The sequence below is a fragment of the Panthera pardus genome, unplaced genomic scaffold (genome assembly GCF_024362965.1).
Source record: "Panthera pardus isolate Hobbes unplaced genomic scaffold, ASM2436296v1 HiC_scaffold_6, whole genome shotgun sequence".
Taxonomy (NCBI): Eukaryota; Metazoa; Chordata; class Mammalia; order Carnivora; family Felidae; genus Panthera; species Panthera pardus.
Window position 1 is genome coordinate 1,519,047 of NW_026526991.1, and position 21,809 is coordinate 1,540,855.

The following is a 21,809-nucleotide window of genomic DNA, read 5'->3' on the forward strand; positions in this document are numbered from 1 at the left end:
ATCTCAATGGCAGTGTTTGAGCCCTTAATGTGTATTCTCAGTTCTGTGATAACCCAAAGAGAAACCGGCGCATGAAGGAGCATCAGGCTCTTAAACCTGTTTTGCCCCTTGAGTTTGGAACTGGATGTGTGTGCAAGGTGAGGGGAGGCCCATGTTTCCCTGATTTTCCCAACACCTAGTGTTGGAATACAACCAATGACCCAAATGGGAACGTTCCTCTGAGGCATGGGGGGGGGGGGTCACAATGGACCTTGGGCCTGGTACAGGTCTTACCTTGAGGTGGTAGAGATCCCACAAGGCTGTGGGTCTCTCCCCACGGTTTACTCTGCAGGGACCACCCATCTAGGTGTTAGTATCACAGACATGATCCCACCCCCACCCCCCAGCCCCATTTAAGCAGCTTAACTGCAGCTAAATATGTGGGGATTTACTGGTTGAACAGCATCCACTCAGCGTCACACATTGAGGTTACAAAAACTAAGTTCTCAATTTTTTTAAAGACTGCAGAAGAGCTTAAACTCAGCAACTGTGAGATCATAACTTAGGCCGAAGTTGGATGTTCAACCCACTGAGCCACTCAGGCGTCCGTAAAATGCCTTTTTTTTTTTTTTTAAAGTTTTTCTTTTAATGTTTGTTTTTGAGAGAGAAAGTGTGTGTGAGAGCAGGGGGGGGGGCAGAGAGGGACACAGAATCCAAAGGAGGCTCCCAAGCTTGTCCGCACAGAACCTGATGTGGGGCTCGAATCCACACACCGTGAGATCGTGACCTAAGCCAAAGTCTGACGCTTAACCGACTGAGCCATCTGGGCGCCCCTAAGATGTCTTAAAAGATTTTTGAGCTGGGTGGCTTGGATAGGTGTCCGACTTGATTTCAGCTCAGGTGGTAATCTCCCAGTTTGTGGGTTTGAGACCCTAATCGGGCTCCGCACTAACAACACAGCTATTTATTTCAAAATAAACTAAAAAAATTAGATCTTAAGTAATCTCCACACCCAACGTGGGGTTTGAACTCCCAGCTCTGAGGTCAAAAGTCCAGCCAGGCGCCCCCAAGAAGTTTTTCATAAGGATTACCTCTTCCCCACTTCACAGATGTGGGAACCATGACTTAGGGAGGTTGAGTAACATCCCCCGCTACCAGGTGGATTCAAATCCAGGCAGTCTGACTCCACGGAATGTTTTTAAACGGTATGGCTCCACAATTCCTTATAGGAAGGATTATAGGGGGACCCCGGACACTTGTCTTAAACTGGGAGTTCAGGGAAAGCGTGTGTGGGTGCTAGGGTGGTGTGCCACAGATCACAAATGTGGAGGCTTTAAAATAACACCCATTGTCCACATGGATCATCCCTGGTGGCTTTGGGAAGGAGCTGGAGGAGAGTGGGGAGCCTACAGCCATTGCCAAAGGCCCCCACATGAGCACAGCTGTCACCTGTGACCCCTGCTCTATGCCTCACTTCAGCTTTGTGACCTTACAGTTTTTAAATCCGAGACGGGAAATAAGAATCTACGACTACAAGTGCTTCCTTCTATCTACCCCCAACAGTATCTTATACTTTGTATGACTGGGCAGCTGCCCCAGCCTGGGGCATGTGGGGTGGGACAGGAGGGGGACACGGAGAGTTGACAGGAGGTGAGAGAGACCACAGCCCTGGAAGTGACCCAGCCACCTTGTCACATCCAGTGCCAGTGAGATCCTCTGTCCTTGGAGACAGTGACCCACTCCCCCATTTGACTGAAGGGAAACCTTTCCCTGGGGTGCCCTGAAGGGCAGTGCAGACTAAAGGCTTAAAGCCAGGACGCTGGGCTATGCCCCTTCCCAGGCCCCTGTAGCTAAAGACTCCCCAGACCACAAAAGGCAGGGATGGGGTGGGCAGCAAAGGCCCCTGTAGAGTCTGTAGGCTCAGACCAGGGACCATGCTCGGACTTCGCCCTCCTTCACTCTTTGCTGTGCTCCAGCCACAAGGGCCTTCCTGCATCTTTCTGCTAAGCTCATGTCTCCCTCAGGCCCTTTGCACTTGCTGTAAACTCTGCCTGCAAGATTTTTCCAGAGCTCCTTCCCTCTCTCATGCAGGTCTCCTATGTCATCCCAGAGGCCTTCCAAGAGGACTCTGTAAATGTCCCAGCCCCTCTGCCTTAACTGTTATTTTCCATGACCCTACCTATTTCCTATTCCCCAACTACAGTGTAAGTTCTCCGATGGCAGAGATCTTGCTGTCTTGTTCATTTCCGTATTTCCAGGACCCATGACAGTGCCTGGCACGTAATAATGATTACTGCTAATAGTCACTGAGAGTTCTGACGCTTGGCACTGAGAGCTTTGCGGTTATTGGCTCATAATCCTCATTAGGAGCTGTGAGGAGGATCTGATGATCGTGCCTTTTTTATTTATTTATTTAATTTTTTTTTTAACGTTTATTTATTTTTGAGACAGAGAGAGACAGATCATGAACGGGGGAGGGTCAGAGAGAGGGAGACACAGAATCTGAAACAGGCCCCAGGCTCCGAGCTGTCAGCACAGAGCCCGAAGCGGGGCTCGAACTCACGGACCGCGAGATCATGACCTGAGCCGAAGCCGGCCGCTCAACCGACTGAGCGACCCAGGCGTCCCAATCGTGCCTTTTTTAATGAGGGAAGGCTGCAGGTGGATGCTGGTCCAGGGGCAGCTGGTATAGACAATGACCGAGGCCTGTACAGATAGGCCACGTGGGGTCTCGGTGCTAGAGAGACCCACACAGAGGGAGGGGTGCGGGGCAGGGAGCGGGATTGAGGCCGAGGTCCAGCCCCAGGGCTGGGCTCTACCGTGGTGCCGTGGGGGTGGGGTGCTCCTGGTTCAGCTCCAAGCCCTCTGCTGCCTGTACCGAGGCAGGAGCCACTCAGCTCTCGGCATTGCCGCCTGTTTCGCCCCTAGGATGAGGCCGCAAGTGCTGGAGATCAGGGAACGGCCTTCGTGTTTCTCTGCAACTATTCATGAGCCCCCACCACGGGCTAGACATTGTCCTGGATGCCGAGGATTCAGTGGTGAGGAAACCAGACACAAGTCTCTGCTCTCGTTCTGGTGAGGGAGACCGCCAGTAAGGATAAAACACCTAGCGGCACCTGGCTGGCTCAGTCGGTGGGGCATGCGACTCTTGATCTCAGGGTTGTAAGTTTGAACCCCACACTGGGTGTAGAAATTACTTAAAATCTTAAAGTGAGATATGTGACGCTAGATGGCCGTGGGGCAGGCTGAGTACTCAGGTAGGGGGATCTGCCCGTAAGATGGGTGTTTAGGGAGGCAAAGCTGGCAGGAGACGAGGGAGGGAGTGAGGGGCCCAGGGGGTCGGGGGAGGGCTGACTGCAGCGGGGGACAGGCACACGGTACAGGGCCTAGTAGCCCTGTTGGGACTTGAGAGTCTCCCCTGTGTGACCTGAGGAGTCCTTGCAGCAGGAGTGATACACTGGTTGCCATTTCAAGAGGTCCCTCTGATGGCCTGAGAATGGCAGGTGGGCAGGAAAAGAGGATGGGGCTGGGGTCAGTACAGGTGAGACAGGAGAGCTGGTCAGGGCCTGGATAGATTCTGAAGCTCAAGGAAGTCAGCCTCCGACGAGGGGTGTGAGAGAGGGGACTAAATGGCAGCTGAGCGACTGGAAGGGTGGTTTCCGTTTCCCGAGACAGAGAAAACCAGGGGAGGAGCAGGGTTTTCATTTCAGCCCCTGGATGCTGGCAGAGGACGTGTTCAGCCTCGGCGCGCCTCTTTGACATGCAGGTGGGGACGGTGGGGAGGCAGCGGACTTAGAGGCCGGAGACCAGGAGGGAGTCCAGCTGGAGACAGAAAGCCTCCCTCCCACCCCCAGTAGCGGCCCTAGGAGGCAGCACACCCGCACCGGGCACCACACGGCGAGGGGAAGGTGGCTCAGTCCGGTGGGAGGACGGCAGGTGGATGCTTACACGGGGTAGACAGTGACAGCTCCGGGACCGGGACTGTGTGAGGCTGGGTGACCTCAGTGGAAGGAGCAGGGACTCTTGGGTGGGAGGTCACAGCAGGCTGCCTGGAGGGATGGGTGTCTGTCCTGGCCTTCAAAGGATTGGAAAATTGTGGATGTAGATGGGAAGGCACCCCAAGAAAGCCGGCCCAGCAAACTCACGGATGGGCACATGATATGAGTGCCACAGTCCCACCTCCCTCTCCAAGAGGGCTCCCTGTCCCCGCTCTGCCAGAGGAAGTCCCCTGATGGGGACCCACCCGGCTCCTGCAGGAACCCAGCCCTCTGTCCACACAAGCTCCGGGCAGGCCTGTGGCTGGGCCCTAGCGAGGCTCCACGTGGCAGTCCTGCCCCACTCCCACCTGGCCCCTGGGCCAACCCTTCCAGTCATCAAGGAGCAGGAAGTGAAGACGGCTCAAACAGCCTACCCCACTGTGGAAACCACAGGTAGCCTTGGCTGGGGCCCTCCCCCTGGTCACGTGAGTTCCTGCAACTTTGCTCAGCCTGGTCCCCCCAAACCACGCGAGACACAAATGCTTCCAGGCGCTTTGTATCTGCTCACAATGTCTCAACTGGGGAAGGCCTCCTCCTCTGGGTCTGTAGTCCTGGTGGGAATGTGGCAACTCAGCGTCCTCTTGTTTGAGCCCTGTCCCTTCCTTTTCCAGCTGATGTCAACCACCGGGTCCTGGAGCTGCACCTCCCCATCCGTGACTTCTACACGCACACCTGTCCCCCCCCCACCCCACCCCCGCCCATGGTGGCACATCCTCGCTTCCCCAGTGCCTCTCCCAGCCTCTCCTGGGCCCTCTGCCACCTCCTGACCACTGGTACCAGAACTGGCCAGGGTGACCGTTAGATCCCAGAGTCCTCCCCTGACCTGCCGGCCCAGAATCTCAGCGGTGAGCACTAGCTTGGTCACTCAGGAGCACGGACACCCACCTCACTAGTGCCACGTGGCACAGGTGAAACAACTACCGGAAAGCCCACGAGCAGAGAAGCAGCAGAACCCCTGCTCTCGTGCCTGCAAACTCCCTGCCGTAGAGCCAGGCCAGTCGCTCGATACCTGGAAACTGGAAACAGGGCACCCGAGGGTGCCTGTGGAACAGTAAGTGTGTCCTTGTCAGCGGCTGGTCAGCCCCTCTTCCCAGGGAGCGTGAGCACGTGACTGCTTGCACAACCGAGCCAGCTTCTTGCCGAGCTGCTGAAAAGATGAAGGGAGGGGGTCTGCAAGGGTATCCAAGTTCGTCTCCCTCTCTCCACATAGGGGTCGTTAAAGCTCAGCAGGCAGGAGTGAGAATTTGAAGAATACCCGTCTTCCCCTTCTTTGGAACCAGCTCATTTGAGGAAAAGTGGGTTGATAAGGGTTTGGAGTAACGGCACCCTCCTCTCTGGCCCTCCTGGCCTCCTGGGTGGATGGTCTGCTTCCTGCTGCTGGGATGAAGGCCACCTGCACACAGGACAGGCTCCAGCTCTGCCTCGGGCAGGTCTGCAGGCCCCCTTCTGTCCCCAGGTAGGATGGAAAGCCAGTTAACAACCAAGAACAGACCCCCGGGGCATGTGTGTGGAGGGTGGAACCCTCTCTCCTCTGGACAGAACCTACTTTGGGTTGGCAGACTGTGGGTCCCCAGCTGGCCCAGCCACAGGGGGCCTTTCTGAAGTCCTCTGCTGGATGTGACCTCTGGGGCTCTGTTTGTAGGGCGGAGAGTCAGATGGAGCTGCCCAGGGCATCCAGGGCCCTCTTCCCCACGAGGCCCGCAACCCCTCCACGGAGAGGCCCCTGGACTTCCAGGACTGGTCTCCTCCACCCTGAAGACCCAGCTAGTCGGTACATCAACTCATTCATGCTCGGTCAACATGCACGCGCCTGCCAGGAATGGTCCAGCCTGCCCTTTCATGGTGGTGTGGACCCAGCCCCATCTTCCCACTGGGGCACAGACCTCGGTGTGATGCCCCGTTTCTTAAGCTCACCTTCTGAGTTGCCCCCCAAAAGAGCACAAGCCTTGGGCAACAGGGCAGCCGCACTCCCACTGCCCGAAACCCCGAGTCAGCTGCTGTGGGTGCTACTTTTTCTCAAGGGCTCCCTTGTCAGCTGTGGCTGCCACCTCCAGGGGAGGAGGCTCCTCTTGGGCACATCAGCAGATGCTGGGTGAGTGCTCTCCGCTGCGGGGGAGGGGGGCACCTGCACTGGGGCTGGACTGCAGAACTTTTTGAAAAATTTATTTTAGAGAGAGAGAGAGTAGGGGAGAGGGGCAGAGGGAGAGAGACTCTTAAGCAGGCTCCCCACGCTCAGCACGCAGCCCGACATGGGACTCAATCCCATGACCCTGGGATCATGACCTGAGCTGAGATCAAGAGTCAGAAGCTCAAGCGACTGAGCCACCCCTGCGGCCCCGGACTGGAGGGCTTGTGACCCGGAGCTCTAAGAACCATGGGAGATGGGGACAGGCCCCTTGGTGACAGAAGAGATTGGGAGACACCACCCGAGGCAGATCAGCAGCACACACGGCTCTCGGGTCCCCGTTTATTAGAGCCCGGAAGCCTGCCCAGCAGCCCTCCTGCTACTCCTAGAGGTGTGGCCCTGAGGGCCTAGTGACTGGCTTCTCCAGAGCAAACAGCCCAGAGGCCCTCCTTGGGGCCAAAGCAAAGGACACAGTCAGACATGTTTTCTGGCAGATAGACGGCCCCCTCCTGCAGAAGTCAGCTGTGCTTTGAGTGCGTATCCTTCCCAGGGCTTCCAGCTCACCGTCTCCTTCCTAGCCACCCTGCCCTGGCTCTAGCCCCCAGGCTTCGTTGTGCCAGGCCGGCGGCTTGGCAGGGTCCTGGGGCCAGCAGAGGCTGTGAGGTCAGAGGAGGAGACGGGCTGAGTGCCTTTCCCGCTGCGTCCTCCTGGGAGCCTAGCTGCCGAAGTATTCCTGCTGGAACTTCTGGAAGTCTTCCTCAGTGAACACGGTGCCCTCAGCCTTCTTCTTCTTCTTCGTCTTGGCCACAGGTCGGTCACAGGCCTTGCGGCCCCGGTTCTGGCGCACAATCTAGGAATGTGGGGGAGTCAGGATCCCTGGGTGGTGACTCTTGGCGCATGAGGGACTGCCCCTTGGAGCTGCACAGCCTGGTACAGCTGACCAAGTGCCTCGCTCTCAACCGGCTCTTACGCTGTCCTGGGAGGCGGGGCACACCACTTCCACTTACAGAGGAGCAAACTGGGGCCCACGAGGGAAACAGGGGAGTAAGGCCAGGCCCAGCCTCCCAGCAGCCCTGCTCTGCTCTCTGCCTTCCAGAGCGGGGGCCCAACCTCTGCTCCGCGCTCCGGGCAGGGACTCCCATGGCTCTCCCCGCCCAGGTTCCTCCCCACAGTCCACCCCTCTGACAAACCTGCTGGGTGACTGACTCAGCCACTGTGCTTCTTGCACTGGTCATAAACTTCAGGTTGACTCCGAGGTAGCTTTGACACTCTCGCTTCTGGAACTCAGCTGTGGAGGGCAGGTGGACAGGAATCGTTTCTGATGTACTCCCTTGGGGGCCTCCGGGTCCCCTCCTGATATCTCCTCCCCACCCCCTGTACCAGCCATACCAGAGGCCCTGTGTCCCCTCCCTAGGTTACTCCAACATCCGGGGCTCTCCACACAGATCCCACTGAAAGCCCCCCCCACTGGCTCCCAGATGCTCAAGTGACTTATTCAACAAGTAAGGCCCGAGCATTTACTGTGTATCAGACACTGTTCTAGGTGCAGGGCATACAGCAGAAAACAGAACGGAACTCCTGCCCTCGTGGAGCTTACGTTCCAGAGCAAAGAGACAGGGTACACAAGGTCAACGGTATTTTAGAGCGTGATACGCATCATGAAGAAAAACAGCACAGTAAAGACAAATGAGAAATGCCAAGGGTGGAGGACTGGGATTCTAAATAGGAGGGTCTCGGCAGGCCTCACTGAACTGACGTTTTAGCAAATGCTGGAGGCAGAGTGTATGGACATCTGGGGAAGAGCATTCTACGTAGAGGGAACAGGCCGCGCGAAGAACCCGAAGAAGTGTGGTCCATGTGTTCGGAGCACAGAAAATGGCTGGCGTGGGGAGCAGGACACGAAGCTGGAGAGGGGGCAGACCACGCGGGACCTCACTGGGCACCAAGTCTGATGGAAGCCACCAGAGGGTGTGGGGCAGAGGACAGACAGGTCTGACTTACATCACAGGATCACTCTGGCCACTGTGGCGAGAACAAGATTACCGGGTGTGGTGGTGGTGGGGAGGGAGGATGGACGTTAAGAGGTGGTTGAAATAACCCAGGTGAGAGATGACGCAGCTCACGCCAAGGTGGCCGTCACAGAGGTTCTTTAGCTCGGTCACTGAGGCTCGAGAGTCCCCTCATCATCAGTTATGTACAGTGACGGGTTGGGGGGACAAGGGCTGGGATAAATAAAGGAGGTGACCTCTGGCACCCTACACTCCTCTTTCACGCCAACATCGGTGGCGCTCAAACGCGGCTCACTTTCCTGCCTCCACGCTTTTGTTCATGCGGTTTCCTGCTTGGAATTCACAGCTCTGTCAACAATCACTTAAACATCTTTTATTTTTTAAAAAAAATTTTTTTTAACGTTTTTATTTATTTTTGAGACAGAGAGAGACAGAGCATGAACAGGGGAGGGGCAGAGAGAGAGGGAGACACAGAATCTGAAACAGGCTCCAGGCTCTGAGCTGTCAGCACAGAGCCCGACGCGGGGCTCGAACTCACGGACCATGAGATCATGACCTGAGCCGAAGTCGGACGCTTAACCGACCAAGCCACCCAGGCGCCCCTAAACATCTTTTATATACCAGGCCCCAGGGGTTCAAAGACACACTAGGAACTCACCAAGCCCTGCCACAGGTCAGAATACCCCACCATCCAGCCCACGCCCGTCGCTCCCCACGTCTGTTCGTCTCCTTAAGGGGAATCGTATCCCCCAGGATCCTCTACTACAAACTAGGCTCTGCTCTCGGTGTCTCCCTCTTCCTCCATCCTTGCAGCCAATTCACCACTGAAGCTCATCAATGGTCCCCCCCCCCCCCCAACTGTCTCTGCACCATCGCACTTGCCCAGGCCACACTGCCTCCCTCTGAACCGAGTAGGGGAGAGCAAATCTCTGGAGATCCACTGCCTGGTTACTACCTGTACCATCTGGACAGGTGTCTGTTTCTGCATCTGACCACTGGGGTAACGACAGTACTGACCTCACAGGGTTGTGCAAGGAATCAAGCGAGCGAACGTTTATTTATACAGGGTTTAGAACAGCACCAGGCCCACAGAATATTAACTGTTTTGTTAGGCGCTCCCACCTCTGACCCTTGTTCACAATGTCATTACCAGGCTTCTTTCTTGAAAATTCTCAAAGCAACTAACTTCCTCCAAACTCCGCATGAGCGATTTTCTCTAGAGCACTCTAACCCCGCCTCGCTCTTACACTCTCCGGGAAGATGCGTTTCGTTCCTCTCCGTATTCCCAGGATCCCGCCCCGCGCCCGGCGCACACCAGGTGTTCCAGAAATGCCTGGCGAACCTTTCAAGCTCGGCCTCAAGCGCTCCCTCCTCCAGGGTGCCGCCCCCCTCCCGAGCTCACCAAGCGCCGACTTGGGCACCTTTCCCTTGGCCGAGTTCCGCAGTTTCTGGGCTTGGGTAGCCTTCGCTTTCCGGGTCCGCTTCACCGGAGCCCCGCTCGGCTTGGCCTGGCCTGGCGCGGCCTGGGGGGCTGCAGGGGAAGAGGGAGAGGCATGCACCCGGGTCGGAGGGCGTGCAGGGTTTCCATCGCACCGGGGCCAAGCCTGGCTGGGATCGTTCCGTACCCTCGGGGATCCAGCCCGCCGCCCCCGCCGCCCCCCGCCGCCCCTCCGCCCGCGCTGCACGGCCTCTCCCGGACCCTCCTCACCCTCTGGCGCCCCCAGCAGCTCTAGGCCCCGCCGCAGCAGGGCCGCCGACATGGCTACACTCAGCTCCGCCCACACGCTCACACTACTTCCGCCTTGGCCTCCCTGAGCTTCTCCGGGGAAACTCGGGCGAGAACAGAGGTTCCGGGGTGGGCGGGCGGAAGTGCCCGCCTGCCTTAGAACGCATGCGTTTGGGGTTGCCACTTTACTACTGAGAGGAAATAGGGGCGGGAACCGGAGGCGGGGCCGACCTGCAGAAGGACGCATTTGTTGTCCAATCCCAATCCAACCATCCCTTTGCGCACAAGGCCACGCCTCCTCCCAGAAGCCGTCCTAAACCAGCCCAGGCTGGTTGGTCCAGCCTCTCGCGTCCAGTAGCTCCGTGGTGGGTGAGGTTCCGGGGCGGAGCGGAGTGTTCCGACTATATTTTTTCTGAAAAAGGAAAAGTGTGCAAGGGGAGTATTTTTCAGGTACTTCAACCAAAGCAGCGTATCTCCCAGGTCGAGTATGGCATGAAAAACTGTCTTCCATTAAGTCAGACGTTAAAAGACATTTGCAAAAATGCAAAACCGTATCAGTGTTTTCCCGCGATTTTGTTTTGCTTTGGAAAATACGACTGTTTTCCTTAGAAATATTTACTTAACATAAAGCAGTGAAAACGAGCATCTCTGACAACGCCACTGGGCCAAGGGTCCCCCACGTCCTTTTATTTATAACATGTAATGAGTTTGCTATTGTTTTTTTTAAACAAAATTTATTAACTACTAAATTTTAAAAATTAAAAATTTCTCAGTTTTAGTTTCTAATATGATAACTATCAGTAGGTATTTTACACATGGAAAAGGTGTTTGGGATCCTGATTTTTTTTTTTTTTTTTTTTGAACAGCAGGCAAAAGTTTAATAAAGTATAAGACCAGAAAAGAATAGTAGGAAAGCTCTCTTTACAGAGAGGGGACGTTCGAAAGAGAATACCCCTGGGATCTTGAAATTGTTTAAGAGTGTTAAAGACTTCCTGAGACCAGGGTACCTGTGTGGCTCAGCCGGTTAAGCCTCCAACTCCTGGTTCATGGGATGGAACCTGGTTCGTGGGATCAAGCCGCGTGGGGCTCTGTGCTGAGAGCGTGGAGTCTGTTTGGGATTCTCTCTCCTCTGTGCCCCTCCTCTGGCTCACACACTCTCTCAAAATTAAAAAAAAAAAAAAAAAGACTTTCGGAGACCAAAAAGTTTGAGAACTTCTAGCCTAGACACTACTCTTTTTTAATTTTTTAAATGTAACGTTTATTTATTTGAGAGAGAGAGAAAGAGAGTGAGCCGGGAAAAGGCAGAGAGAGGAGGAGACACAGAATTCGACGCAGGCTCCAGGCTCTGAGTGGTCAGCACAGAGCCTGATGTGGGGCTCGAACTCATGAATCATGACATCGTGACCTGAGCTGAAATTGGATGTTTAACCGACTGAGCCACCCAGGCGCCCCAAGATGTTACTCTTCTTACAGTGCCTTGTTCACAGCTCCATCTGGGGTGGCTGCGACTAGGTAGCTCCCTGGGTCCCTCTGGTTCAATATCAGCAGGTGAGCTGAGCAGCAGCGAGCCCAGCACCCCCGCTCAGACTCCACTGGCAGCACCCATCATCCCCACACCGGCTCTCCTCTCTCCTGGAGCAGTACCCCCACTGCCTTCCCCCTCCGAGGAGGAGGAGGAGGAGGAGGAGGAGGAGGGGCTGAGGGCCCCGGTGTGGGACCTGGAGGAGAAACTGGAGACCCCGTGGTTGAAACAGGCGGAAGACAAGGCAAAGCTAAAAGAGCTGAAGACACATAAGATCCAGCTGGAGCAGGTGCAGGAATGGAAGAGCGAAATGCAGGAGCAGCAGGCGGTCCTCCAGGAGGCACGGAAGGAAGCCAAGGAGGCACGGGAGGCGAAGGGACGTTACTTCGATGAGCCGGCCGACCCTGCTGATGCCATCGAGGTGGCCACTCTGGACAAGGAGATGGCTGAAGAGCGGGCTGAGTCCCCGCAGCGGGAGGTGGAGGCATTGAAAGAACTTGTGGACGAGCTCAGCACGGACTTGGAGATCCTCAAGGCTGAGATTGAAGAGAAGGGCTCAGACGGGGCAGCGTCCAGTTACCAGCTCAAGCAGTTTGCGGGGCAGAACGCCCGCCTGAAGGGTGCCCTGGCGAGGGATCTTTCTTCCTCGGCGAAGCAGGAGCACGTGAAACTCCAGAAGCTCGTGGAAAAGAAGAACCAAGAGCTGGAAGCTGTGAGTCAACGGCGGGAGTGTCTGCAGGAGGAGCTGAGCCAGGCAGAGAGCACCAGCCATGAGCTCAGGGAGCACGCGGATGCTGCTCTGGGTGCTGAGGACGGGGTGGAGATGTTAACAGACCGGAACCTGAGTCTAGAAGAGAAAGCGCGAGAGTTGAGAGAGGCCGTGGGGGACTTGGAAGCGACGAATGAGATGATGCACGCGAGACAGAACCGGAGCTGCGGGGGCAGCTGGACGCGGTGGGCGCGGGTTCGGGAAGCCCAGGAGCGTGAAGAGGCAGCCCGGGAGTTACTGTTGCAAACCATCAAGAAGTACCGCCAGCTGACCGCCCACCTTCGGGACGCGAATCGGGAACCGACAAACCGGCAAGAAGCATCTGTGGGGAGGCAGCAGCAGCTGCGCCCGGAGACGTATTAGCCCAGTACCTGGCATGCAGAAGGCACTCAGTAAATGAGTGAATTTGGTTTGAGGGCCTTTCGTATGCCCTGTGCTGTTGCGTGGGGGATGGAGATGACTTCGCTGGACCTTTCTGGATGCACCTCTCTGTCTAACCTCCATCAGCCAGTCCTGGAGGGAGAGAACATCTAAACGGATGTTAATGCCAGCAAACACTATGTCAAGGTGCTGTTCTAAGTGCTTTACCTTTAACTCATTTCCCTCCCACTGTCCACGACTGACTCAGTGGTAGGAGCAACTGTTTCCCCTGTTTTACAGGTGAGGAAACAGTGGCACAGAGGGGCCGCAGAAGCTGTCCAGGTCACACGTGTTGATGTCTGAGCTGGGAATCAAGATTCAGAGCCTGGCTTGAGTGTGTGCCACAACCCTGCACCAGCCACCCCCGGGGAGTAAGTGCTGTGGTGCTGGGGGCCGGGGGTGGATTTGGGGGGGTGGCTGACGAGCCCACAGGATCAAGAAGTCTCTGGAGAAGAGGAGCTATTCATGTGGGAGGGGAGAGTCCCCGGTAGGAGGACCCCTTAGGGTACATTCTCTGGGACAGGAGTGCCCCCAGAGGAGTGACCGGGGAAGGGTGGTCTAATTGACATCAGACTCCATGAATTTGCCTTAAGGACCGTGGGGGGTCATGGAGCCCAGTTACACTGTCAGACAGGCTCTTTCTTTTCTGCTTCTAAAATAGGTAGATTGTTTTCTTATGTTTATGTTTATTGTCTGTTTCCCCACCTACGCCCCACAGTAAGCTCCACAAGGGCAGGAATCTTTGTTTTGTTCATGGTTATGGCTCTAGCTCCTGGAACATACAGTAAGCACTCCATAAATGAACGAATCAGATGGATGAGGGTTGAGTGTGGGATGCCTGTGGGAGGCTAGGTAGAGATGAGTAGATGATTGCGGGATGTGTGAATCTGTCTCTCAGGAGGGCAAAGAACCAAGCTCTGTCGTATTCCTTTCTTCCTCCCAATCTGGGACAGTCAGCACACGGTCCCCGGGGTGGAGGAGTTCTGTGTATTCCAATGTCCCAGCGAACAGGGGCGCTACAGGCCAGGCCGGTGGTTTCCTATAGCGCCCTCGGTTCAGCGGGCTCTGGAGGGGCCAGACGGCCTCTTTGGCCACTAGGTGGCGCCGCAGGACAGCTTTCTTGCACCACGCGACTCCCGGCGATCCCGGCTGCTGCCGTCCAGGTTCGGGTTTCGGGGTGGGAGTGTGGGGTCAGGGCACCCTTCGGCCTCAGCTGGTTCTTTGCAGCCAGCACCACATGGCTGCGGCTTCCTGCTGCCTCTGACTCGCGGCCTTCCGAGGCCAGGCTAGACACCCCTCGTGGGCCTGCTGAGGCCGCGGTCAGGTTGGGCCAGGCCACCATCCCCCCCCCCCCCCCCCCCCCCCCCCCCGGTTGGGGGACGGGGAGGGGTTGGGGAGGATGAGACCTAGCTCCGAAAAGGGGTGTGTAAATGGCAGCAGGTGGGCTCTCACTGTTAGGAAGGCTGCAGTCACCCTAGGTAGTCCCTTAAAGGAGAGTGCCTCAGTTTCCTCATCTGTTAAATGGGGTTTAGCCCCTAATATGGTGGGAGTGAGGAGGAACTGGTAAATTAATACAGGTAAAACACCCAGAGCTGGGACTGGAGGTCAGCACCCAGCCACTGTTTGCAGGGGATATTACAGACATGCACTCCCATTCTGGGCGGGAAGGAGGTGCCCAGGAGGTTGCTGCCTTCCCGTGCCCGACCCTGTCTCCTTCCTCGCCTTCCTGGAACCAGCTTAACCCCACCAGGCCTCAGGGGGACCAAACGCTCAGAGGGAGGTAAGGTGTTCTGCAAGGTCACACAGCATTTCAAGAGCAGAAGCAGGACTAGAACCCAGGTCTCTGAATGCTGAGGAAGAGTGTGTGTGAGTATGTAGGAGTGTGAGTGTGTGCAAGTTTGAGTGTGTGTGTTGGGGGGCCCCTGGCATCTTGGGCTTTGCTTTTGCTTCTTTCTTTCCATCTTCCTTCAGGCTCTATGTGTCTCTGTCTCCTTGCCCTGGTCTCTGGTTCTCGTCTTTCTCTCTGTGCCCCCGCCCTCTCTGTCTCAAAGTCCTCTCTCTTTCCATCTCTTTCTCCGTCACCCCCCCCCCCCCCAGCCCCCAAGCTCCTGGCCTCTCTCCACCTTCAAATTGAAAACCCAAATGGAATTTCCAATTGCCTTTTCCGAGTGGTGATTGCCAGTCTCTGTGATTCCAGCCCTCCCTTCTCTGTGCTGCCTGCCCAGAGTTATTGCTGTCCCTCCTCTCACCTCTGCCTCCCGACTCCTGCCCTCGGTGGCTTTGAAGTGTGTTTACCTGAGAGCTCCAGAGAGAATCCATTTCTGCCCTGTCTGGTTTTCGGTTGATGTGTGAGGGGGCTGCTTTCAGCCTCTGGTCTCCTCTGTCCCTCTCAGAGTCTCTCGGGCTTTCTTTTCTAAAAGGTGATAGCTTTGTCTCATTCCCTCCTGACCACGCTGTCATCAGGCAGTCACTCCTCTTCAGTTTCCCAGATCAAGGGCAGAGCTTGGGGGAGGGGCGTCCCCAGGGGTCGGAGGCAGACGCAGATGCTCCAGGTTCCACAGACTGGACTCACACGACTGTGTGCCTCCGAGCAAGCTACCTTCCTTCTCTGGGCCTGTTGCTTCCTCTGTGGATTGGGCTTTGAGAAGTATTGTCCAGCCCGCCTCCCAGGGCTGAGAGTGGGGAGGGCTTCAGAGCTTCCCGGTTCCTGGGTCCCGAGGTCTGGAGGGAGCTTGAGTTTGGGAGCCAGGCTGTGCAGATTCAAATTCTGGCTTTCCCACTCACTAGCTGTGTGACCTTGTGTAAGTCGCTTAACCTCTCTGTGCTTCGGTTTCGTCATCTGTGAATTGAATATAATAAGGGTCCCTACCTTGTAAGTACGGTTGCAGTGAGGACTGAGTGCAAAGAGCTTAGGAAGGAAAACTGGGCACAGAGTAAGTGCCATATATTTGTAAATAAATGATGGCCCTAGGTGCCAGCAGGGTGCTTGTGGGACCTGTGCCCACCTCTGTGTGTAGGGCCTGCATGTGTATGTAGCCACCCCACCTCTGTGCTCTTGTGATCAGCACAAGGGGAGGTTTGAAGCTACACAGAGTGATGCTCAAGAGCCCGGAGCCTGCAGGTCTGAGTTCAAATGCAACCTTTGTCACTTACCAGTGTGTGGCCTGAGGAGGCCACGTCACTTCTCTGAGCTTCGTGGGGTTTTTTGGGGGGACTGATGCTACCTCCCTCACAGGTCTGTTGAACCTAGCAGCCTGGCGGTGTGCAGACAGGGAGGAGGTGGTTCCTGGTGAGGGGCTGGGTGATGTTCACACATTCGTTTTACACTCTTAGCAAATGCCCCTTGAGGGCCTGTGTTTATGACCCCAAGGTTTTCAGGGTTCAGGGTGGTGGCCCAGATACAGGCCTCAGGGACAGCAGCCCCATCCCGGGGTCCAGGCAGAGGCAGAGTGGATTCTTTTCAGTGATTTGAAAATATGAAATTTTTGACACGACTGATTTTAAGAACTTAGTAGAGGGGCGCCTGGGTGGCTCAGCCGGTTAAGCGTCTGACTTTGGCTCAGGTCACGACCTCGCGGTTTGTGGGTTCGAGCCCACGCGTCGAGCTCTGTGCTGACACCTCAGAGCCTGGAGCCTGCTGCGGATTCTGTGTCTCCCTCTCCCTCTGTCCCTCCCCCGCTCGCACTCTGTCTCTCTCTTTCAAAAATAAATAATAAAACATTAAAAGGGAAAAAACAAAGTTACAGGGAGAGGAAGGGATGAGCTTGGAAGACTCAGGGGAGGACTTGGGTGGCTCTCACCAAGCCGACACCCCTCCCCTGGCCAACTTATACCCTGAGAACTCCCTAGCAGAGAGAGAGTCAGATGGTGAGGAGTCCCAGAGGCAGAATGAATGGAGCCCAGACTCATGGGACTTGGCTGTACCGTGAGACCTTGAGTAAGTCCCTGCTCTGCTGGGGGGCGGGGCTTAGGGTCCCCCTGTGCACAGTGGGTAAATAGTGGGAGGGAGTGTCGGGGCAGGGCTTGGGGGGTGGTTTCTGGCTCCCCAGGGAATGGGGAGGGTTTGGTCCTTTCCAGCCTCAGCTTTTTAATTCTAATTACATCTCCATTAAAATGCAAATTTCTAGGAAACACAGGATTGGAAGCCCTGTTGTCATGGCAACTGGAGACTGGGGGTGGGGAGGGGAACTGGTCTCCATCTCCAGATCCTTCCTGACCTAGCTGGTACCTGCCCGGAGGCCCCCCTCCTCTCCCTCTCAAACTCAGCATCTCACGCACAGCTTGAGGGTCTCCTATGCTGAGGCTAGGTCTTCATGGTAGAGGAGCTGGGTAACTGCATGAATCATTTCCCTTTCTTGGCCTCAGTTTCCCCATCTGTGAATTGGGTATACCATTATAGGCTTCTCTTGCAGGGTGAATCCTGGGGATTGAGTAAATTACTGTGTAGGAGGACATCAGGGAAAGGGGTCTGCCCTCCGGATGCAGTTCCAGGGTACTTGATGAAGGTACTGGACCCCTCCCCGTGTGGCTCTAGGTGTGCCCTGCCCTGGAGTTCTAGCGTCTGCTCCGTCCGCGAACAAGGAGCCCAAAGATGGTGTGGGGTGACCTTCAAGTGCTGTCCAGGCTCCGTTCTTTAGGCTGATGCTGCCCCGATACTAATCCTGTAGCCATGTAACTTGATGCTGTTCTTTTCTTGCAAGGGAGACAGGATACCTAAACAGTGAGGGGTGTGTGTGGGTCTTTCTGCCCTGACTGAATCTGAAAATAAGGGACAATGAAGAAGGGAAGGAAAAGAGAGCTGGCAAAAGAAGGACGAATGTGTGGAGGAGGAAGGTGTTTCTCTTTTTGCCTCTGCTGCTAAGAAGCTCAGATCGCAGTGTGTGATTATTGCCTTGCTGCGATGTTATTTGTCACATTATCGTCTTACGCTGCTGTATTATTCAACTGTAATAAGTGTTGGTTTTCACTTTCTAGTACGTTTAGCTCCTTTCCGTTCCCTAAATTATTTCTGATCTCTTATTGTACTTTTTAAGAAATCCTCTTTAGAAATAGCTGGGAATATAAATTATAAATGAACAATTATGACAGAGAGACAGAGAACGAGCATGGGTTGTTCTGCACAGCCTTTCAGTCCCTAACCCTCTGGGTGATTGCGGCCTTATGCTAAGTGCCAGGAGGGGAGGGCTGGGAGTGGTGAGGGGTCTGATGACTGAGTTTGAGGTCTTCGCACGAGGGCGGGGATAACCCGCCCCAGCAAGAACAAAGGTGGGGCTGAAGGGGATGATCTTGGCGGGGCCAGTTGTTGAACAACATGGCGGCTCAGCTCCCAGAAGAGGCCAGAGAAGGTGCATTAGTTCTCTTACGGATCATGACAGGAGAGTGCCGTGTGTTTACACCATCTCCCCCGCTTCTGCCGTGGCTTCTCTTGCAATTAGGCAGGGCCAGTTCTGGCTGATGAAATGTTGGTGGAGGGGATGACGCCACTCTGGGCCTGGCTTGGCTCTCGAAGGCATCCCTTGCGGTCTCCAGCTCATTTTTCTTGCTCCCACCACCTTGGTACAGTGTGCTGTGGGTGGCAGGGCAATATCCAGTTGGACTATGGCACATATAAGCAATAAACTATCGTTCTGTTAAAGTTCTGAGATCGCGCAGGATCTATTTGCTATGGTAGCATGGTCTAGGATACCCTGACGAATACACCTCTTGGTTCCTCTCCTAAGAGTTCCCCCAGGACCTCCCAGGAGGTTGAGCTGAGGCTCTGGGATGACCTGTGTCTGTAAGGGGCGGGCATGGAAGCAGAATCAGGAACAGGAGGCTTTGTCATGGCTTCAGGGTCCTGTGTCTGCTCCCTCGTGAAAACCCCAGTCGGTCCCTGAGGTCTAGGCTTAAAGAATGAAGAGGACCTTGGGGCCTGGGCCTTGGCCCCTCTACTTCCAAGGCCACAAGCTTGAGGCCTGTGGGTGTGCTGAGGCTTTGGCCAGGTTCCTGGGGCTTCGTCAACCACAGAGGAGGAAACCTGAGGGTCCCAAGATGACTTGTGGGGGGTGGGGGGGCAGAGAGAAGAGCAAGGGTCAGAGGCTGGGGCTTTCTTCCCACCTCTGCTGTCCTTGCTGGCCGCCCAGGACAGTCAGCCCCTTTTAAGCCTCCTTTGCCAACCCAGAGAAAGCATGAAAATGTCCGAATCTGTTCAGCCCACACAGGTGGAGTTGAGGGTGCAGGGGGACAGGGGCTGGGCAGGTGGTAGTCACTTCTCTGGATCTCAGCCCCTAACTGGTGTGTCCTGAGAGGCCACATCTGGGTGAGGAGCCCTGGACCAGGAGTCAGCATGCAGTCAGAGGGGGATGGCAGGATGTCAGAGGAGGAAGCAAAGTTAGAGACTGTACTCAAGACGGGCCAGGTTGGTCCATCCCACCCCAGCCGGTCCAGCCCAGCCAGTGCTCCCCGAGTCTTTGCCCTGTACCTGCCCTGTGCTGGTCTTTAGAGACACAGAGAAGCATTCCTCTGTCCCCACCATCAAGGAGTCTGGTGGGAAGCCTGGCCAACAGTGACCCCTGAGTTGGTGTGATGAGGGCTGGCAGGCAGGAGGAAGAGAGGAGGGGAAGGAGGAGGGCAGGACTGGCTACATCTTCGTGGAGCCCAGTGCAAAATAAAAATGAGGGGCCTCTCGTTCAGAAGTTATTAAGACAATAACAGCCAAGCAGTAAACCAAGCAATGCAGCCTTTCTGTGTGCGGGAAGGTTGGAGGGGGACTCTGTGTGACTGCACCAGTCACGCCCCGGTGATGCTGTCCTGCCCGACGGCATGGGGAGCCTTGGGCCTTCAGCTTGGCTGGACAACCCCCACCCCACCCCAGTTACCATGGTGGCTTCCAGCTCCGCCTGTGGGGCCACATGGTCTGCTTCAGAGCCAGCTGGGACTAGAGGCCAGAGACTTGCCCTTGCCTGTGCCTCAGTTTCCTCATCTGCAAAATGGACAGCATAACAGCACCCACCTTCAAGGATTGTTGTGGGGATTCTGTGGGCCGATGCTCTGGTTAGGTCTGGAGTCTTGGGCCTGGGGCAGTAATCACTCCACAGATGTAAGTTACAGCCACCACCCCTCCCCCTCCTTCCTTGCTGCTTTTCTCCACAGCACTTCGCACTTTCTGGCTACCCAATGTTTTACTTCTTATTCTTATTTGTCTTCTTAATCACAGTGTAGGGACTACAGGGCTTCTATATACCCTGTTCTCACCTATAGCTGCACAGCCTCCAATGGTTTCCGCCACTTAGCAGGTAGGAGCCGGATGTTTGTTGAATGAATGAGTGAATGTCAAACCATTTGTTTAGGTAAATAGTCATTACTGAGCACCCACTCCGTGCCAAAGATCTTCAGGGAATTCAGCCTGGGCGAGGTTTGAGGCACAAAGCGGAGCAGCAGGGTGGCAGTGTGTGTGAGAGGTCGGAAAGCCTGCAGGGGCATGTGGGGGAGCCGACTCAAGGTGGCCACAGACACCAGGACAGGAAGAAGGACTGAAAGGCTCCGTCTCAGTTGTCTGGCTGTAACCTGTCCCGGGGAGCTTGCTCTTTAGTGGGAAGAGTGTTCCCTAGCAAGATAGCCCTCAGATTTGAGAAGTTCTCCCTGAAGCTGGGTTGTCTGCCAGATTCTGTGCTCGAGTTCACATCCCCGGAATTGCCCAGAGGGAGGCACAGCCTGGTCTGAGGACAGTGGACCTTGGCAGCCTCGCGCCAAGAAGGAGTCCTAGAACGGCACCCCCCCTCCCTTGATGGGGCGCTGGCAGGGTGGACACCAGCAGGAGATGTCCTAATGCATCCTGGCAGCTGGACTCAACTCCTTTCCTGAGCAACAGGCACGAGGAGGACTGACTGGTGAATCCACTCGCCGTGGTTGAGCCATCCGAGGCTGTCTAGCTTCCCTGTGAGCTCAGAGCTCCCCAGGCTCTCCATGGCCTCCTGGGCACTTCCTCCTACTCTTGAATGTCCCACAGACCTCTCAGCCTCCACCTGTCCCAAATGGAGCTTGCTCTCTTCCCCCAAACCTGCTCCTTCTCCCCTTTCTTCTGTCTCACCCCAGCAGGAAACTGGGGTGCCATCCTCCCCTTTTCCTGTAACCTACATGAGAGGAGTCATCTGTCCTGTAGATTCAAACTTCGAAATCACTCTCAGACTCTCCCACCTCTCCACCCCCAGGGCCACGCTCTCAGTCCTCCCCAACACCGCCTCCCCTCTGCCACCAGGCTCACCTCCTTCAGATGCGTCCTAGGTCCTAGCGGCAGGAGTTGCTGGGAGGCCCAGTTGGGGAGCAGACAGTGGAGGGTAGTTTTTCCTGCATAGCCGGTAGTCCACATGGGGCCTCCTCTGCCTGCCCCTGGGTTGGCAACAACCCTCCTTCCTCATACAGACCGATAGCGTGCTTGGAGCCCCATGGCTTCTGCACAGACAGGCTCACGGACCCCATCAGTCCTGGGAGTAGGGGGCTGGCCTGTGACTCCACCCTAGGTCTGGTCCCAGGATCACCCCTTTTTCTGACTCTGCCCTCCCTTCTCTGCCAGATGACCTCCTCCTGTGTCTCCCCAGGCCTGCTTGCTCCATTGCCTCCCACCTCTTCCCTGGTACTCCTTGGGGGAGGGAGCAGAATGTGGTGGTGAAGGGCATGACTCTGGAGCCAACTGCCTGGGTTCAGATCCTGGCCCTCTTCCCCCCTGTATGGGCTGTGTGAGCTTGGACAAGTTACTTAAACTCTCTGTGCCTTAGTTTCCTCATCATATGTGCTTTACGATAATGCCAACCCTGTATGTTGCTGTGAAGGTTAACTGAACACATTCTAAGTGCTTTATGAATGTAGCTATCATTTTGGTGCCCGTTCATTTACAGAGTGCTTTTCCAGTTGGCATCTGGTCCTCACACTTAATCTGTGACACAGGTGTCAGACCCATTTGAGAAATATGGAAAATGGGATCCCTACTTACATAGTGCAGTGGAGAGGCTGGGACTTGGGGGTCAGACCTGGCTGTGAGTTCAAGTCATGTCATTTCCTCTGTGTTTTGGGTGGGGGGCTACTCTTTTCGACCCTGTTTCCTGACCTTTATTATTATTATTTTTTTAATATTTATTTTTGAGAGAGAGAGACAGACAGACAGACTATGAGTGGGGGAGGGGCAGAGAGAGAGGGTGACGGAGAATCTGAAGCAGGCTCCAGGCTCGGAGCTGTCAGCATAGAGCC

The 21,809-nt window shown here is 55.5% G+C and overlaps 2 protein-coding genes across 3 annotated transcripts; one reads left to right on the plus strand and one right to left on the minus strand.

The window, feature by feature from the left end:
* Positions 1-6,469: 6,469 nt before the first annotated feature.
* Positions 6,470-10,004, minus strand: RPS19BP1 (ribosomal protein S19 binding protein 1). 2 transcript variants are annotated; one of them, XM_053895150.1, is made up of 4 exons: positions 9,859-9,990; positions 9,553-9,681; positions 7,332-7,429; positions 6,470-6,991 (listed from the first exon to the last, which is right to left on the minus strand). In XM_053895150.1, exons 1-4 carry the CDS (start codon positions 9,908-9,910, stop codon positions 6,857-6,859), a joined length of 414 nt encoding a protein of 137 aa, XP_053751125.1. In that variant the 5' UTR covers positions 9,911-9,990; the 3' UTR covers positions 6,470-6,856. The 2 variants fall into 2 exon arrangements, with proteins under 2 accessions (XP_053751125.1, XP_053751124.1); XM_053895149.1 differs by lacking the exon at positions 6,470-6,991 and adding an exon at positions 7,110-7,217 and having other exon boundaries at positions 7,252-7,429; positions 9,859-10,004.
* A 659-nt stretch (positions 10,005-10,663) lies between these two features.
* LOC109265246 (dynactin subunit 1-like) lies at positions 10,664-12,950 on the plus strand. Its single transcript, XM_053894756.1, has 3 exons — positions 10,664-10,676; positions 11,425-12,734; positions 12,828-12,950. Exons 1-2 carry the CDS (start codon positions 10,664-10,666, stop codon positions 12,528-12,530), a joined length of 1,119 nt encoding a protein of 372 aa, XP_053750731.1. The 3' UTR covers positions 12,531-12,734; positions 12,828-12,950.
* Positions 12,951-21,809: the final 8,859 nt, after the last annotated feature.

Excerpts from the sequence above, each read along its gene's own strand:
- RPS19BP1 (XM_053895149.1), bottom strand. The coding sequence starts at position 9,910 with ATGTCGGCGGCCCTGCTGCGGCGGGGCCTAGAGCTGCTGGGGGCGCCA. Across the intron at positions 7,430-9,552 it reads GGTGCCCAAGTCGGCGCTTG|CTGAGTTCCAGAAGCGAGAG; the intron begins GTGAGCTCGGGA and ends TGCCCTCCACAG. Across the intron at positions 7,218-7,251 it reads GCCCGGAGCGCGGAGCAGAG|CAGGGCTGCTGGGAGGCTGG; the intron begins GTTGGGCCCCCG and ends CAGAGAGCAGAG.